The following is an 18,892-nucleotide window of genomic DNA, read 5'->3' on the forward strand; positions in this document are numbered from 1 at the left end:
CTCTGGCATTTGTAGTTTATTAGTGGCAGTCAGTGACAGAGTTGTACAGCCTTGTATAGAGATAACCTTTATGTATTAGAAAACAAAATATATATATATATATATAGGTAAGATTTATCAATCACTTTTGCGACACAGTCGCAAATTAGGTTGCTTTACCTTCAGCATAGTCCCTACGAAAGGTTTGCAGACCTGTGTGTCTGTCTTCCTGGGAAGCCATGTGCAACAATTTGCAAAACTCAAAGACAGCTTTATCACTGAAGATTAGACAGATTTCCACTCTAAGCAGATACATAATTTGATGTGGACAGGGTCAGGTTTCAGTCAGTCACAAGTGCTACTTTAGAGCATCCAAAGGAGAAATGTATGATTCATGCTGTAAACCTGTAATAAATCTGTGTTGCAATAGCATTGATTTACTAAAGACAAATACACTGTTTATTTTGCAAGGGAAGTTTCCCTCTGCAAGGGCAATTTACCTCTGCAAGGGCATTTTCCTGAGTTTAGTGAATGTGGTGAAGCTTCACTTTGCAAAGAATACCCAAAAACCTGCAAGGAACATAAGAGAAAAAAACCCCCACATTTTTGCTTATACGTGATTAGATGATGGAAGTCATCAGAGCTTCCCCTCATTCACCAAGCTTTAGTAAATCAACCCCTTGCTGCTCCTATTTAGTATTGATTTTCCTTGCGACAGAATTGATAAATGTCCCCCATTGTATTTATTTATAAGAATATTTGTCTTGGAACATACAACACTACTTGAAATTTATGCTACTCAGTAATAATACTCCAGAGACATATTGTAAAACAAGCCACAGCCATAATGTAATGTCTTTGTGTCTTGGTCTTTTAACCAGCCACCTTCTTTTGCATGAATGTAAATTTTATATCATAAGTGAAATGCTTCAGCTCATGCCTTTTTCCCCAGATGATCTGCTTAATGGAAGCTTAAAATCTACTCCAATACAACAAAGGAATATAAATTCAGAACAGAAAAATTGTTTGCAAACAATACACATGATGAAAGAACATCTGGATGTATGAAAAAAAATATGAAACAGTAAAGCTGGGGCTAAGTGACGAAGAACAAAGAAAAGTCTGTGTTGTCCATTGCAACCATTTAAATGCCTGCAGCCAATTGATTCTTTCAATAGCATAGGACTTTTTTGTTAGTTATTATTTTATATATTAAATCAGCATTATTATGCTATATTATACAGTATTTACAAATATTGCAACGGCAGTGTCCCCATAGACATGAATGGGAATGCCTGCATGCAGATTGACCCATGCATCCTGTACGGACAAACATGGCCCTTCGCATGGATGTATGCCCATGTGAACAAGGACTAAGAGGTCTACGCTTGACCATTTAAAAAACACAGGGCTGTAGCACCATCACAGACTGTGTTTTATCAATTGCCAAGCTTAGACAGGGGTGAGGACTCGGCACCATTGCTAGTGTCTATTAGACTAGGAGCGCTGGAAGAACAGCTCAGCAAAACTAAAAGAACTGTTTGTACGCTTTGTATGATGTGTACATGGCTACACAGCCAAAGTAAACCTATTCTGAACCCTCCTAAGCTTTGGAAATCATGTCTAAAGCTGGGCTCTGACACAGATAGGGGGGGTTTCAGAGTGGACCCCCCTGTACTGCAACGTAATGGCATAGTCATGCAAAACATGGTTATTCTTTCCTAACATGGCAAGTGTTCTATCACTCTGTTGGAAATATTTTCCCTTGCTTACTGATATGGTGATAGTGAGACAAGAAATGAGGAGAAATGTTACCCATGGGGACAGACATTCTCACTCTTTCCCATTCTGCCCAAAAATAATACAATTTGTTTGCTGATGTAAGACTTTTAAAGGATAAGTTCACCTTTTTACAAACATTTTTTAAAAATGCACATTTTTTTGCAGGTAATTTGTTGCATTTATTATTTTTGGTTTCTGGAGCCTGTAAAGCATTGTGCCAGCAATCAACAGATCTGCAGGTCTCCTGCAGATCTGTCAGTATATCTGCTTGTCCATATGGAATGTATGGGCAAGCAGATATACTGACAGGAAGAATCAATGAACTACCACGGCTCTCCACAGCGCTGTGGTAGTAAATTGAGAACTACAAGCTGACAGCTGCTAAGGATGTCGTGACTTGTAGTTCATTAATTCACAGAACACCATAAATGAATGGTGTGGCTGGGCAGGCGAAACCCCGCACTGCTGCGTTTTTTAAACATTTTGACAGCTAGCAGGGAAGATCCCCCACCAGCTGTCACAACAGGGAGCGGGGAGGAGCAGGGGCTTTTCCATTCATAACGTATTACATGTTACACCGTGAGTATGGGTGTTATATGTAACATGTTACGAAAAGTGAACTTATTTTTTAAAGGAGAAGTACAGCCAAAGCTCTTTTAACTGTACTACTCCTGTGGATCACAGGAGTGCAGTTTGTTCAGTGAGCGCTGGGGGGCGGCAGGGCAGACTTTCAGTCACCGCTCTCTGCTCAGAGCGCAGTGATCAGCAGTCATGTGATCGCTGAGTTCTCACACTTAGAGCCGGCAGGGGTCAGATGCATCATCGGACCAATGCTGCATCCACCTAGGTAAGTGTAACTGGGCAAAACAAAACCCCCCAAAAAACCTACTTCTCTTTTAAGGTGTAATGGGCAAACATAATTTTCACATCAAACTTAAACTGACTGTCACAAGAAAAATTGTCATAAGAGCTGCTATTGATAGTCCACTGTTTTGAAAATGCTAGTTGTTTGGCTTCAATCATTTTGATTCACAAACTAAAAACAATGAGTGTCAGAAAAGCATCAAAATGATTTCTACATTTTTTTTCCATCTAGTAAAGGTTCTGTCTTCGGTTCATGACTCTTCTTTACTTCTGTTTTCTAATAATGGTGCTAAGTACATTGAGTTCTCATCATCATTTGGGTTAGAAATGGATCTTTAATCGTTTATTTAATTACCTACAGAACCTACAACTTCTGACAAAGCAAACTTACAATTGCTGTTGTAATTACTAATCTCTCTAACAGGAGACAAGTACAATAAAAGAAATGACAGGTGTTCTAATCCATCCTCACTCTATTCACAATTAGAAAAAAAAGGTTTGCCATCATTTATACTTTAAAGTGTATGTTACTCCAACATTTCATATTCCTGATATCTGTCTGTTGTACCATGTACTCATGTTAAAAAGTATCCAGTTCTCCTTGTATTTCTTCCTGTGTGTGAAACACCTGGTGGCAGGGCAGCCATCTGAAATTTTGAGGCCCCTTATGCTGCTTAAGGCCTGCCCCCCCCCCCCCCCTTCCTCCCCTGGCCTGACTACCAACATTCCTCACCCGAATCCGCCCACTGGCCATCCCACTGTGTCCTTCAGTTCGCCCACTTTTACCTTAACACTGTTACAACTTAATATATCCTCCATCCCATGTCCCCCTCTCCTCCTCCTCTAGTCCCATCTCCTCCTCCTCCAGTCCCATCTCCTCCTCCTCCAGTCATATCTACTTTATCTCATGTCCTCCTCCAGTCCCAGCTCCCCTATCCCATGTCCTCCTTCTCCTAAAGTCCCATCTCCTCCATCCCATGTCCTCCCCTTTCTCCAGTCCCATCTCCCCCATCCCATCCCATGTCCTCCTCTAGTTCCATCTACATTATCCCATGTCCTCCTCCTTCTCTGTCCAATGTCCTCCTCCGCCATTTCCAGCTCCCCTATCCTGTGTCCTCCTGCTCCTCCAGTCCCATCTTCTCCATTCTATACCCTCCAGTCCCATCTTCTCCATCCCATGTCCTCCTCCAGTCCAGAGAGAGAGAAAGAACGAGGGAGAGAATGAGAGAGAATGAGGGACAGAATGAGAGAGAACGAGGAAGAGAATGAGAGAGGACGAGGGAGAGAATGAGAGCGGACGAGGGAGAGAATGAGAGCGGACGAGGGAGAGACTGAGAGAGAACAAGGGAGAGAATGAGAGAGAACAAGGGAGAGAAAGAGAGAGGATGAGGGAGAGAATGAGAGGATGAGGGAGAGAATGAGAGACATAGAGAATGAGAGGGAGAGAACGGGGAAGAAAATGAGAGAGAGAGAACAAGAGAGAGAATGATGGGGAGAGAGAGAGACAGAGAAAGAGAAAAAGGGAGAGAATGAGAGAGGGAACGAGGGAGAGAGAGAGAGAAAGAGAACATGAGAGAGATAAAATAAGGCAGAGAGAGAAAGAGAACGAGGGACAGAATGAGAAAGGGAGAGAGAAAGAATGAAAGAATGACAGAGAGAATGAGAGAGAGAAGGAGGGAGGGGAGAGAGGAGGTTGAGAAGGGGAAGGAAAAGAGGGGAGAGGAAAGGGGAAGAGAGAGGGAGGGGTAAAGAGAGAAAGAGAAAGGGGGAAGGAAGGAGCAGAGCAAAAGACTGTGGTGGAGAGAGGGGGTTCTGTTCTGGGTCTGAAGGCTCACTCACCAATTATGCCCCACCCCTTCAGGGTGGTCTCCCCAGGGCTGTGGCAGCTAGCAGGTATTGTTTCAAAACTGGTGCCCAGCTGTCCACAGAACTCCTCTCACTGCAATGTGCATTGCGTGCAGATGGCTGGAGTGTGGGTGGGGTTGGGTGGACACAAATGGGAGATGGGGTGTTGGATTGAACAAGCAGTGGAGTGAGTGAGGGGCTAGAAGGACAATGGAGACAGGAGGATGACAGGATGGGAGACTGAGTGGTTACAGCCTGACTCCAGTGTAAGCTGCTCTCCCCACTCTTACTTTATTATTATGCTAGGCTGTCAGTGGCTTTGGGAGCCAGAGCTGGAGCAATATAGCCGCGCTCCACACTGTCCAAGTCAACCATGGTGTCTGGGAGAGAAGACTCTCCTCTGGCAGGTGCACACACAGACTCCCCAACCCAGGATGCCCTGGCCCCCTACATGTGTGAGGGCTGCCCCCACCCCAGCTGAGAAGAGAGGTTATGTGTGATCACTTATACAAAAAAGAAAAACAAAATAATGACGGTTTAGAAAAAAAAAATTATATATATATATATATATATATATATATATATATACACACACACATACATACATATATTTTGCCTTGCATTTTTATTTATATATGTAAACTGCAACTGAATGGGTTGTATTCCAAGGTGAGGGTTCCATATTTTACGTTTCAGCCCATTATCTAGTTATTACAATGGTATCCTTTGCACCCCTTGTCATTGTAACCTTGTACAGGTCTTCTGCTAAGTGGTGATGGTACGGAGTGTGCCTGTACTCTGATATAGGTCACCAGAGATTAGTTCCTTGTAGAACCTCAGATGTGAATATGCAGATGTTACTGGGTTTTTATAATGCTACAAACTGCAATATATTAAATATTATATATTTGTTATTAAAGCATACAGAATATGCTTAATATATTTCCTAGAACAGTTTATATGGGTTAATTATTTTCTTTACTCACCATGGTAGGTTTTTTTTCTTTGGAGGAAAGATGTAAACGCAGCATTCTTCAGTTAGGAAATCACAGACTGCCAAGTGTGCAGTAATGTCGGCCCGGTTGCAGTCAGGTTTACACTGTTAATCTAGGAGTTATTGTTGCCTTAACACATAGTAGTTATTTTTATGACTAAAGCTGGGATATAAAAGCCATAAATATTTACCAGCAGTTACTTTAGAGTCCCAGTTGGGGTATTTTGAAACAAGTGATTCATTATCGTTTCTCACCCACAAAGTGAGCAACACATAATGCAGTGCAATAAAACCGTCTTGTCATTCTTTATACACTTGCTGGCAGGCACATTCTATTTTATGGCAAAATTATACCAGCCTATACTGAAGCTATCGTTTGCCCTCCGCAAATAATAGAAGCAATGAACTGGAAGTAATCCAGTTGTTCTTAACATAAAGAGAAACTAGGTAGTGTTATAGAAGCACTCCACTAAATACAGTTTTTATCTACAATTGACACAAAAATGAAAATGATAATTTTTGAGAAACTATAGCCAAATACTGTATATGGTGTGCACTAGTGGTGAAGATTCTGGACCGAAACCAAAAATTCAGGATGCACTTTATTATGATGAATATCATGATTATTATTAATATCATGAATTTAAATTAATATGACTTAAAAGAAATTCAATCCAGTAACATAAAATACCTTTTATTGAGAGTAACACACAAATATTGGACATAAAATAAAATGAAATATATATAAAATGAAAAAACGTAAATAAAGGCTTTTTTTCCTTGACGTCAATGGGATGTAATTTTAAGTTGAAGTCAATGGGACGCAATTTTGCATTAAAGTCAATAGGGGGCGTTTTTGCATTGAAGTAAATGGGACGTGATTTTGCATTGAAGTCAATGGGACATGATTTACATTGAAGTCAGTAGGGGGGGGGGGGCGTTTTTGCATTGAAGTCACTGAGACATGATTTTTGCATTGTAGTCAATGGGATGTGATTATGCATTGAAATCAATGGGGCGTGATTTAGCATTGAAGTAAATGGGACACGATTTTTCATTGAAGTCAATAGGAGGTGATTTTGCATTGAAGTCAATGGAACTTGATTTTCCATTGAAGTCAAGGGTGAAAAATATTGACCTTAGAGCAGATATCCTTGTAGTTTTATTTTTTTAAAGGATAACTGTACCTTTGGTAAAATACAGTAAATATCATTTACAATTAAACTAAAGTTTAACACAGAAAATTTATGAGCAGATAAGCTCTTTATTTTAGAAGAGCAATGCAATGTCTCTTCCACAATAAAACAAAAATGTGCCTGCTTGTTGCAGTCTTCTTTAAAGTTTACCTCGAGCTGTGCATGAGCAGCAGGGTACATTCTTGGTACCATGCCTGTGTTTTCCGGAATGAGTGAACCACTGTGCATAGTCAGGATTCAGGTTGTCCCACATCAGTCAATTATGACAACTAAAGACCCGACACCCAGAAGAAGCAGGGGAGGAAATGGCATCACCAGTGACCTCATGGATTTCAAACCATTAAAGGGGAGGTGAATATTATCGACTTTAGTTCCACCTTAGCTGCCACACTGGCTGGCTGCTTGGATGCCTTGAAAAAGTATTCATACCCCTTGAAATGTTCTACATTTTGTCATGTTACAACCAAAAGTGTAAATGTATTTTATTGGGATTTTATGCGATAGACCAACACACAGTGGCACATAATTGTAAAGTGGAAGGAAAATGATATAGTTTTCAGAATTTTTTACAAATATGTGAAAAGTGTGGCGTGCATTTGTATTCAGCCCCCTTTACTCTGATACCCCTAACTAAAATCTAGTGGAACCAGTTGCCTTCATAAGTCACCTAATTAGTAAATAGAGTCCACCTGTGTGTAGTTTAATCTCAGTATAAATACAGCTGTTCTGTGAACCCCTCAGAGGTTTGTTAGTGAACATTATTGAACAAACAGCATCATGAAGGCCAAAGAACACAAAAGACAGGTCAGGGATAAAGGCGTGAAGTTTAAAGCAGGGTTAGGTTATAAAAAAAAATATCTCAAGCTTTGAACTGTTCACTCCATCATCCAAAAATTGAAAGAGTATGGCACAAATGCAAACCTACCAGGACATGAATGTTCACCTAAAATGACAAGCCAGGCAAGGAGAGCATTAATCAGAGAAGCATTCAAGAGGCCCATGGTAACTCTGGAGGAGCTGCAGAGATCCACAGGTCAGGTGGGAGAATCTGTCCACAGGACAACTATTAGTCGAGCACTCCACAAATCTGGCCTTTATGGAAGAGTGGCAAGAAGAAAGCCATTGTTGAAAGAAAGCTAGAAGTCCCGTTTGCAGTTTGCGAGAAGCCATGTGGGGGACACAGCAAACGTGGAAGAAGGTGCTCTGGTCAGATTAAACCAAAATTAAACTTTTTTGGCCTAAAAGCAAAACACTGTGTGTGGCGGAAAACTAACACTGCACATCCCCCGGAACAGATCATTCCCACCGTAAAACGTGGTGGCAGCATCATGTTGTGGGGAAGCTTTTCTTCAGCAGGGACAGGGAAGCTAGTCAGAGTTGATGGGAAGATGGATGGAGCCAAATCCAGGACAATCTTTGAATAAAACCTGTTAGAGTCTACAAAAGACTTGAGACTGGGGTGGAGGTTCACCTTCCAGCAGGACAACGACCCTAAATATACAGTCAGAGCTACAATGGAATAGTTTAGATCAAAGCATATTCATGTGTTAGAATGGCCCAGTCAAAGTCGAGACCTAAATCCAATTGAGAATCTGTGGCAAGACTTGAAAATTGCTGTTCACAGACACCCTCCATCCAATCTGACAGAGCTTGAGCTATTTTGCAAAGAGGAATGGCCAAAAATGTCACTCTCTAGATGTGCAAAGCTGGTAGAGACATAAGCAAAAAGGCTGTAATTGCCACGAAAGGTGGCTCTACAAAGTATTGACTCAGGGGGGCTGAATACAAATGCACACTTTTCAGATATTTATTTGTAAAACATTTTGAAAACCATTTATCATTTTCCTTCCACTTCACAATTATGTGCCACTTTGTGTTGGTCTGTCACATAAAATCCCAATAAATTACATTTACGTTTTGTGGTTGTAACATGACAAAATGTGGTTAAAATTTCAAGGGGTATGAATACTTTTTCAAGGCAATGTATATAATCCTTCTTTTCACAATTCCACTGCTCTTCAAGTCACTTTGGACAGACACAGCGCTAAGGACTCAGTCGTTGCCCCCACATAATTGGCCATTCATACACCCATCCCTCTATTATGGCAAGGAGGAGATAAAGTCATATGTTTAATCATACCTAGAAGTATCGGGGGAACCAAAGAAAAGTGTGTATGAATATAAGGGAAGAGGGTCAGGAATTTAACCCCTTGGCATCGGCGCCTCTCGGCCCTTTAGGGGTTTCAGAGCTGGGAGGCGGGGCGGGCTTTAGGGTCATGTGACCGCCGTGACATGCCATCACGGCGGTCACATGATCGGGAAAGGTCCCGATCAAAAGAGGAGACCGGGACCTTTTCGGGAGTACCGGGCATGTGTGCTGGGAGCGCACAGGGCACGCGCACTCAGCTCATATTTTTTTTTTAATAGAACGCAAATGTGCGGCCGCTCGGTGTCTAGGCCCAGATGCCGGGAAGCCGCACATTTGCAGTCGGCCGGCGCCAAGAGGTTAAAGAGTAACTTCACTTTTGTTGAGAAAAAAACATTCCCTCAGGGTTATCTATGGACATTTCAGGGATTTTACAAACTTTGTTGCAGATTACTACTTTTTGTTATTTGGAAGAAATAGCTGATTGTTTCCCTGTGTTCATGTGCTCAGTGAATCTGTATGGGAGTGGTCTTACAATTATCAATAAGCTGCTGCACCTGCAGGGCTCTAATGATGAAGGTGGCAGGGTCTGCACCCCTCTGATTTCCCTTTGTGAGTATCTTACCAAAAATGACATTTTTGTTGCAGGGGATGTAAAAAATCTCACTTGTAACTTAGTGCAAACTTTGGGAAAATCAGTAAGCCAATCGCTCAAGCAGGCAATCGCATTTGTAGGGGGAATTCCATTCTGTACACCATATGTGACCACAACACTTCCAGGTAGCCATATTGCATTTTACAGAAAATTACAGCTCTGCAGATTGAAAAGGAAAGGTAATTTTTAATAACATTCAATTACAATTTGACTTTAGCCGCAATTGAATAAGCTATATTATTTTTATTTTTTTCTTGCTATTTTGTTTCCCATGAAAGTGGAGTTACCCTATAAGTGCATTCTGCTATTTATCTATATAATGAAGGTTACTACAGGGGCAATCTGTATGTCCACAGTTCGGACAGTTCCATAGGGAGCCAGTGGTGGCTGGAATTGCCAGTGCAAGAGAGATCTTCACTCCTATCCAATGGTGCAATAGGGGTGGGCATGGGAGAGATCCTAAATACAGTGGAATGTTTAAATGTGTAGATAAAGTGTATATACAGTACTCTGGTAAGTTTATCATAAGCATGCATTTACTAAAACTGGAACACTCAGAATCTGGTGCAGCTGTGCATGATAGGCATTCAGCTTCTAACTGCCGCATGATCAGTTGAGCTTAGAACAACCTGGAAGCTGATTGGTTTCTTTGCAGAGCTGCACCAGATTTTGCACACTCCAGTTTTAGTAAATCTCTGCCATTGCATCAATAATTTGCACTTACAGTGCTAAGGTATGCTATTGTTTGCATAGGTAATGCATCTTTGCAGATAATAGCGAACAGGGTTTGAGCTAGTGACCTACCTTTCTCTATCACTGTGTGTGTGTATATATATATATATATATGTATATATTATTTATTTATAAGTGTATAAAGCATCACTCCATTAGGCCTGTCAGATGCGGACATTTTATTGGGGTGTACATTTAATCAAGCTGTCTCAGTAATTATGAAATCTTATAAGGAGACACTTGGCATATTGCCTTTCATAATTGCTTTTTGGCAATTTGCTCTCTGCACAAGACATCCAATATAGAGACTTTTTCTGATTATCATCGTTTCCCAATTAAAAAGCCACCATGATGGAGGTTTGCAGTCTGAATAATGTCTCTCTCTCTCTATCTTACAATGAGTTGCCTTACAATAATGGCATGTTATGTAAAAGTCATTTATGGTTCGGGTGTAATTCTCTGTGATGTCCTAAGAGCTTTTAATGGTGTATTTTTTTTCATGTGGAGGTCAATATAATTACACGTTATGTCAATATAAATCTTCTGTCTGCTGATTTCCACAGCATTATTTCACTGTGACCTTCGGCCATGAAGCTCAAAAGCCATTGGAGCTGCGATGTGAGGAGGAGACAGACAGGGATGAGTGGGTGGACGCCATTCACCAAGCAAGGTGAGACATTGTAGAGTAGATATTCAAACACATTCCAATTTCTGTTTTTCAAATTCTTTTGCTCTCTGTCATGTTCCCCGTTGTCTTCAAGAAACTATGTAGAATACTAATTCTAATCTATAAAACACTGTGGTGCGACTTCTCTCTACATCTTGTCTTCAATGTCCCCATATAGATGTAACCCTCTTTTGCACCCTCTGCAGGCTACTGGTGTGGTGGTGCCATCTCCATCTATGTGGTAACTAAGTGCCAGAGCCTCCACTTAAAGCCCAACTCCAGGAATTAGAAGAAAATCTACCCTTGCTATCCTTTCCCTCCTCTTAACTGCTCATTAACTCTAGGGGTGAAGGAATAAAGAGTAATACTTGTGTTACTTCTTGCTCCTGTAGTTTTTTCCTGTCCATGTGACCGTTCCCACTAAGCCTCCTCTCTGAGGCCCTTTTCACATGGGGAGGACTCCGTTAAGCGGATCAACCTGCTCAGCGGAGGTTTTGTCTGCTGAACGCCGCTGAGCAGGTCCGTATCCACTTTGCTTCTGCAGAGCGGAAATGGACACAGCCCACTGTTCTTTACATGGTGGTCAGATGTAAATGGAGTGCCTATCCATTTACATCCAACTGTCATCCAATCCGATCCACTAGACGGATGGTGAACGTGTCCTCATCCATCTGTTTTTGGTGGACCAGATGGGATCGGATACAGGCGGGCTGAAACGGATGCATGTTCATTTACATCCACCTCTCCATAGAGAACAATGGGTGGTCCGATCATGTTCACCTGAAAAACGGACAAACAGACCCGATCAGTCCGCTCATGTGAAAGGGTTCTAAGGCTCTCCAGGCCACGATTACACATTTGCCTCCTCCACGAACAATGTAGAGTTATTATCCCTGCATTGCATGTGATAATGTTGAGGGACCACTCATAACCTGGAGCATCAGATGTAGAAGAGGAGACCACTGGAGTGGAGTGTAAAGCAAACAGTGCAGCCTTTCCAGCTTCCCCCAGATCTAATGAGCATTTATTTGTTGCAGTATGGGGGTAAAACTGCAAGGATAGTTTTTGTTTAATTTCTGGAGTTGGGCTTTAGCTGGGCCTGATGTAAAATAAATACCGTCCCACTTGAGAAAATGTGCCAGTTGTAACAATAATGCGCACTGTATTGTTCTTAGTCAATATACTGGATAGGAAAAAGGGATACATCCAAGTGAACAGTCAAACCTGTAGTGTTCTTCAAACAGGAACATTTATACATTACACAGTCCTCATAGCCTGTCTCAATGAGTGGAAGCTGCAATAACTAATAGGCAGCTTCAGTCTTTCAATGTGCACATGCCATTCTCTTTTTGTAAAGTGTGGATAGAGTGTGGATAGAGATACACTCTTCTCTTTTCAGTGAAAGGTTTTCCAATAATGCCGTGGAGAAAGTCAATGACTGATCATCAGTCATGGCATGGTAACCATGTTAGTAGTCATAAATTATATTACAGGTAAGTAGACCCATTTACCAATCTAAGCATATGAGTTGTGTACATAATATCACTGTATATGCCTCATATTTAGATATATTTTGCTAATAATCAGAACATACATAGGCTGTCTCTGACATGTAACTTCAACTTGTTTGCATAAAGTGATAGTCAATGTTAAAAAAACAAAAAGTGTTTTACTTACCTGCTCTGTGTAATGCTTTTGCACAGAGCAGCGCTGATCCTCCTCTTCTGGGGTCCCCCGCTGGTGCTCCAGGCCACTCCTCTTTGGTTGGTGCCCCGATGAAAAGCCACCCGAGCCACCCTGTCTTCGTCCATTGACACAGAACAGGTAGCTTGGCCCCACCCCCCGCTCCTGTGTCACAGCATTTGATTGACAGCAGCGGAAGCCAATGGCAGCTGGAGCCGCTGCTATTGTGCATGAATCGGATCGGGCTCAGGTAAGAAAAGGGGGGGGGGTTCACCTTAATGCAAAGAATGCACAGAGCAGCCCTGATCCTCAGCTTCTCGGGGCCCTGGCCGCCTCTCCTGGCCTTCCGTCATGCTGAATGCCCTCAGAGCAAGCAGGTTGGTATGGGGCACCCAAGCAGGCTCACTCCTGAGCCACTGCCCCTTCTCCTCATTGGCTCACTGGCTGTGATTGACAATCACAGCCAGTGAGCAAATAGTTCCCACTGCTATCTCAGCCAATGAAGAGGGAGAGTCCCTAGAGATTGACAGTCACAGACACGTGATTGTTAATCTCCATGACTTGACACGTCATGCAACTTGATGCATTATTCACAATTGCTGCTTGCATCTGCACATGTTGCCAGTTCCAGCAAACCTGCAATTGTTAAAAAAATCTGTTTAACCATTTCTTAACCCTTAGTAACCCTGACGGCATTTATTAACCCTTTCCTCCCCTTTTATTTTTTTGCTGCAATTTTGTTTTTACCATTCAAATGTAAACTGAATCTGTTCATTTTTGCTTTCCATTTTTGAATACATAAACACAGAACATCATTAACCAGTTCCATGCCGCCCTATAGCAGAAATACTGCTACAGGGTGGCACGGTGCACAAAATCACGTATATATACGTGATTTTTCAGTTCCGGGTAGGGGGCGCGCTCACGCCCTACCCGCGCTGCCATTCACTTCCTCAGCTGTCAATCACTGGGTCCCAGCTGGTGATTACTTGCAGGCAGCCAACAGGGGAGAGACCTGTATGTAAACAATACAGATCTCTCCCCTGTCAGCTCCTGCACACTGCTTTATATGGCTCTGCATAGCAAAGCCATTCAAAGCAGTGTGCTTACAGTGAAGCACACACACAGCCCCCATAGTGAAACAGCACACAGTTAACACTTTGTCCCAGATGTTAACCCCTTCATATCCAGTGCCATTAGTACTGTCCTTTTTATTAGCACTGATCACTGTACTGGTGTCACTGGGGATGTCAGTGACTCCAAGTCAGTTCCCCCCAGTGTCAGAATGCCTCCCACAGTCCTGTTATAAGTTGCTGATCTCCACCATTACTAGTAAAAAAAACACATTCTAGTATATATTCCACCATTTGTAGACGCTATAACTTTCACATGAACCAAATAATTTGTACATATTGGGATTTTTTTTAGCAAAGACATGTAGCAGAATACATTTTGGCCTAAATTTATGCCGAAATTTGATTTTTATAATTTTTTTACTGGACATGTTTAATAACAAAAAGTCAAAAATATTATTTTTTCCTCAAAATTGTCAGTCTTTTTTTATTTATAGTGCAAAAAATACAAACACAAAGACGATCAAATACCACCAAAAGAAAGCTCCATTTGTGGGAAAAAAAGGATGTAAATTCAATTTGGGTGCAAAATGGCCTGGTCAGGAAGGGGGGTAAATCCTCTGGAGGGGAAGTTGATAAGAAACAAAATGTTTGTTTGATTTGTAACCAACATACCCATGTCGTACCAGAAACCTAATTTTACTACAAGAATAAAATGTGCATGTAAGGTGTAAACTATCATAGTTTCTACATGGAAAGACACATTTTGGTTATCATAATTAAAAACGTTAGCTCAGTTTTCACACTTTATTTTACTGTTTTTTGCCACACTGGTTAACAACACTGAAACCCTAGGCCTGGTGAAAAGGGGCTCCAATTTCTGCACCCTACTAAGTCCAGCCACCATATTTGCGAGTAAAATCCACTTCTGCTGTGAGCAGGGAGGTTGGGCACACTTTGCAGTCTTCACATCTGGTGCCAAACGATCTTGTCCCAGTACTTGCTTTAAGTACAAAATTAATTACAAATTGTAATATTGATTTAAAAATAAATTGAACATTAAACCAATTGCAAAATCATTTTGAAATGCACCTTGCAGCTCCACAACAAGATCTGCTTATTCAAGCACTTGCCTTTTTCTTGCGGAACCTAGGTGAGGGTGATGTCTTCCAACTTTCAGCCAGATCTGTTGAAACTGCTGAACAGCCCAAGTCTTGTGATAAGATGGTCCTGTACTGTGCTGCAGTAATCTGTAACAAAGTTTGGGCTACTAGACATTCCCAGTGATCTTGTTAGTAGGAGGTTGATGTCACTCCTCCCCCCATAGTACAGAAGTTAGGGTGAAATAAATATCTTTTTTTCAAACAACAAAAGAGAAAAATTCCCAGCTCAGCTTTCCAACCAGCCTGCAAACAAACCGAATTAACCTGTCTAACAGTATGCGTTAAAAACGGGTTTAGTGAGCACACATTTGCAAATACATGCGTAAATTACAGAGCCTCGTCACGGCACCCCGATATTCGGTTAATTTGGTTTGTTTGCAGGCTGGTTGGCAAGCTGAGCTGGGAATTTTTCTCTTTTGTTGTTTGACATGCGTCGCCTTTCCATGTGCTCCTTGCTTTGAAGGCCAGTTATAAACTGGGATAGTGGCCATCTTTTGTACTGTTAAATATCTTTTTTTCCCCAAAATAGTTTTTTTTTTTGCACTTTTAGCATTGTTTAATGTAGAGGCTCAAAGTGAATAAGCAGACCTTGCCTGAAGTGCAAGGTCTGCTGTAAGTGCAGTTAGACAATAAAGAGAATTAATTGTGCAGGTGCAGTAAAGGAGTAATTAAGTAGTAAGACAGTACAGAATATTGAATTTAGCTGGGTAAACCTTTCAGCTGCAGAGATAGTGACCAGTTCTGTTTAGCTTTAGTAAGCCTTACATTTCACATGCTTCTCGGTTTTCTACTCCGATGAGAGCCCATTACAGATTTGTACCTCTCAATGACCTGGTAAACCAGCTGTAAGACATAACCGCTTCTTTTTAATGATGTCCCTAAACCTTTAATTTCACTTCTCTTCTCCTTGTCATTTACAAGTAACTGATTAAAATATTTTGGTGTAGACATTGCATTAGTTAATGGGGTATTTCATGTGCATAAATATGGAAATTGGGAGCTAATAAGCCATACCTAATACATATTCAGTCAAGTACTATAGTTATTGTACAACAACATTGGCTGCGAGATGGAAAGGTAACAGTACCTCAGCCCTGTGCCCTGTATATCCCTGGTGGCACACATCAGTCTGCATGTTTTTGCTTCGATGACCTGATCGGGGAGCCATAAAATGCATAATTTAGCAGTTTAATAATTTTTTTGTTATGCAATACCACATCTCTTGGAATTGTCAGTGTCCTGACAATGGCAGTGTATCTTGCACAAATCATCATGAATTAATGACAAACATTTCAAGTGGGAGAGCAGTGCCTAGGTGAACACTGAACATACACATGGGGTAGCAATAAACCGACCTCCACCTGCATGTATCAATGCATTATGAGACAAATAAACAAGGGGATACAATCCAACCTCTCATTCCTTTGTCACATTTGTTTTTAGTTTCTATTTTGCCTTAAGAAAGACATTCTCTAAAAAGTAGCCCTGCCTTCTTCTGCAGAAACAAACATTAGTCCCCCTGGACATTGTGCACAGCAACCAGATTACTGCAAAAACGTGACAAGAAGAATAATGAAAATATGAGCCGGCTCAGGAAAGGTCAAGCCTCCTAAAACATGCCTATTGCTGGATATCATTGTCTTACTGTGTTACTTAACCCAGGACCCTGCATTCACTATATCTGGTCTCCCTCAGTACACAGAAAATGGAAATGCAATTATTTTAGTAAATATAAACTGCTAAATACCTTTTCTCATCAGCAGTTAGAGCAGTCTTGTGACTTCTATCAGTGTCCAGCTGAACACTGGTTAATCTTGTAGGAGAAGTTTTCATTCTGCTCTAGGAGGATGCAGGAACCCTAACCTCTGTCTGGACAGTGCTGATTGGCCCTGTGCTGATCACATGCACTCTCCCAAGATATGTCTTATCAGGAGATAAGAGGGGGCACTGGAAGAAGGGGAGGTTCAGAGAAGTCAGGATCAAACAGCATTTTTACACAATGTGGATGACTAACTCCTTAGGTTCCACGGTGAGTTTAACAGGCATGCTTTACTGCATATACAGACTGATTTTACTGTTGTGGGTTTAGTAATACTTTAACAATTCATATTATTCATAGGGAATTAATGTAATTTCCATATTGTAATCCTGTGCTTAGAGAAATTTGAAGGTCATTGCTGACCACCTACTTAAAGTACTAGTTGTCTGGCTGTTTCTGGCTGCTGTACTATCAGAACCACTGGCCCCAAACAAGCATGCATGTCAAGAAAGTCAAAGTGAAATCTGAGCAACTAATCTGAATGCATGTTCTGCGTCATCGACATGGAATCTGATTTTTTTTCCCTTGATATGAATCGGAACAGCAAGGAGAAAAAGGCATAGATGTGAATATGCCCAGTCAACATTGGAATGTAAGCCTTGAAATGCATATAGAATCTACCTGTTGTGTAGTTTTCTTTTTTGGATCAAGACTATGAAGGTCAATTCACTAAAGGTTACTGCATGCAATATGAAGGCCACGTGACCCATTTTCGGAAATACCACATGAGATAATAAAAGAGTGAATCATCAAAGTAAAATATCGAATGTGAGATATTACTGCACATTCGTTAATTTGCTAGTTGTCATCGTATATAAGTTATGGAGGATGAGGAGTGATAATTATTGTTATCATGATTGTTGTGGTAAGAGTTCGCTAGTCAATATGGAATGTAAAACTCCTCTATCCCAGAAATGTATTCTCTCTCAGCAACAAGTTCAACGGTTCTTTTCCAGAGAGATGCACTTAATAAGCTCAAAAACAATCCATAAGACAGAGGTACAGACAAGGCAGATGACAGGGTACTTAGAATATTCATGCAACTGTCCACTTTTAGTAGCCCCTTTGATCTTCTGGGTGACGGGTAATGCCTTTTGACCTTGGACAGCTACAGTCATAAATTCTAATCAAAGTTGTCCAGATAATTCCTTAAAAAAAAAAGTTACCCTTTGAAGAATGCTATTTACCATGCTTAATACCCCCTTTAATGTTATTAGATATTAGATGAGGCCAAGTCCCTTCACATCCGACTGAGCAATCTGCATTTTATCCCCCTTGAAAGTTTGCAAATTACCTCTTTTGAAATGTAACAAGTTGGACCACAAGTGTCAAGGTGATCTTGCATAAAATTAACATAGCAGAGAGTCCTTGACTATGTGTAAAATACATCTAGCTCAGTCAGATGCTGGCGCAGTCAATAATGTGAATATACCCCACACACATACACATACACACACACATACCGTATATATAAAATTACAATGTCTTACATTAGTGAGATTAACCACTTGCACTCCGGAAGATTTACTACCCTTCCTGACCAGGCCATTTTTTGCGATACGGCGTTGCGTTACTTTAACTGACAATTGCATGGTCATGCAACGCTGTACATAAATAAAATTTATGTCCCTTTTCCCCACAAATATACCTTACGTTTGGTAGTATTTGATCACCTATGCAGTTTTTACTTTTTGCGTTTTAAACAAAAAAAGCAACAATTTTGAAAAAAAAACTCAAAAAAATATTTTTTATTTTCTACTATAAAACATATCAAATAAAAAAATCATAAATGTAGTCCAAAATGTATTCTGCTACATATTTTTGGTAAAAAAATCCCAATAAGTGTATATTGATTAGTTTGCGCAAACGTTATTGTGTCTACAAACTGTGGACCATATACTGGAATTGTTGAAATTTATATTTATAATTTTATACTAGTAATGGCAGCGATCAGTGACTTATAACGGGACTGCAATATTGTGATGGGCATTTTTACACTAACTGACACTTTGTGGGAACCAGTGACACTAATACAGTGATCAGTGCTAAAAATATGCACTGATCACTGTACTAATGACACTAGTTGGGAAGGGGTTAACATCTAGGGCAATCAAAGGGTTAAATATGTGCCTAGCTATGTGCTTGTTGTACACCAGGTGGCGCTGTTACTACAGGAACTGAAGTATCCTTTTCCCAGCTTTGCAGAGACACAGGATCCTTCAATTCACCACCTGTCAGAACAGAGCTCTGCAATGTTTACTTAGGCAGAGCTCTGTTCTTTCTCCTGTGGACAA

The 18,892-nt window shown here is 40.9% G+C and overlaps 1 protein-coding gene across 1 annotated transcript in view; it reads left to right on the forward strand.

Annotated features, from left to right (window-relative positions):
• The window catches only part of RASGRF2 (Ras protein specific guanine nucleotide releasing factor 2), a 454,295-nt gene that overhangs the window by 143,305 nt on the left and 292,098 nt on the right, over nt 1-18,892 (forward strand). Inside the window, exon 2 of the mRNA XM_089693224.1 lies at nt 10,757-10,863. Within this exon, the coding sequence (XP_089549350.1) occupies nt 10,757-10,863 (107 nt within the window). The remainder of the gene's footprint in view (nt 1-10,756; nt 10,864-18,892) is intronic.

This window comes from Staurois parvus, unplaced genomic scaffold (assembly GCF_062004578.1).
Source record: "Staurois parvus isolate SC_StPar_1 unplaced genomic scaffold, SC_StPar_1.0 ptg000618l, whole genome shotgun sequence".
Taxonomy (NCBI): domain Eukaryota; kingdom Metazoa; phylum Chordata; class Amphibia; order Anura; family Ranidae; genus Staurois; species Staurois parvus.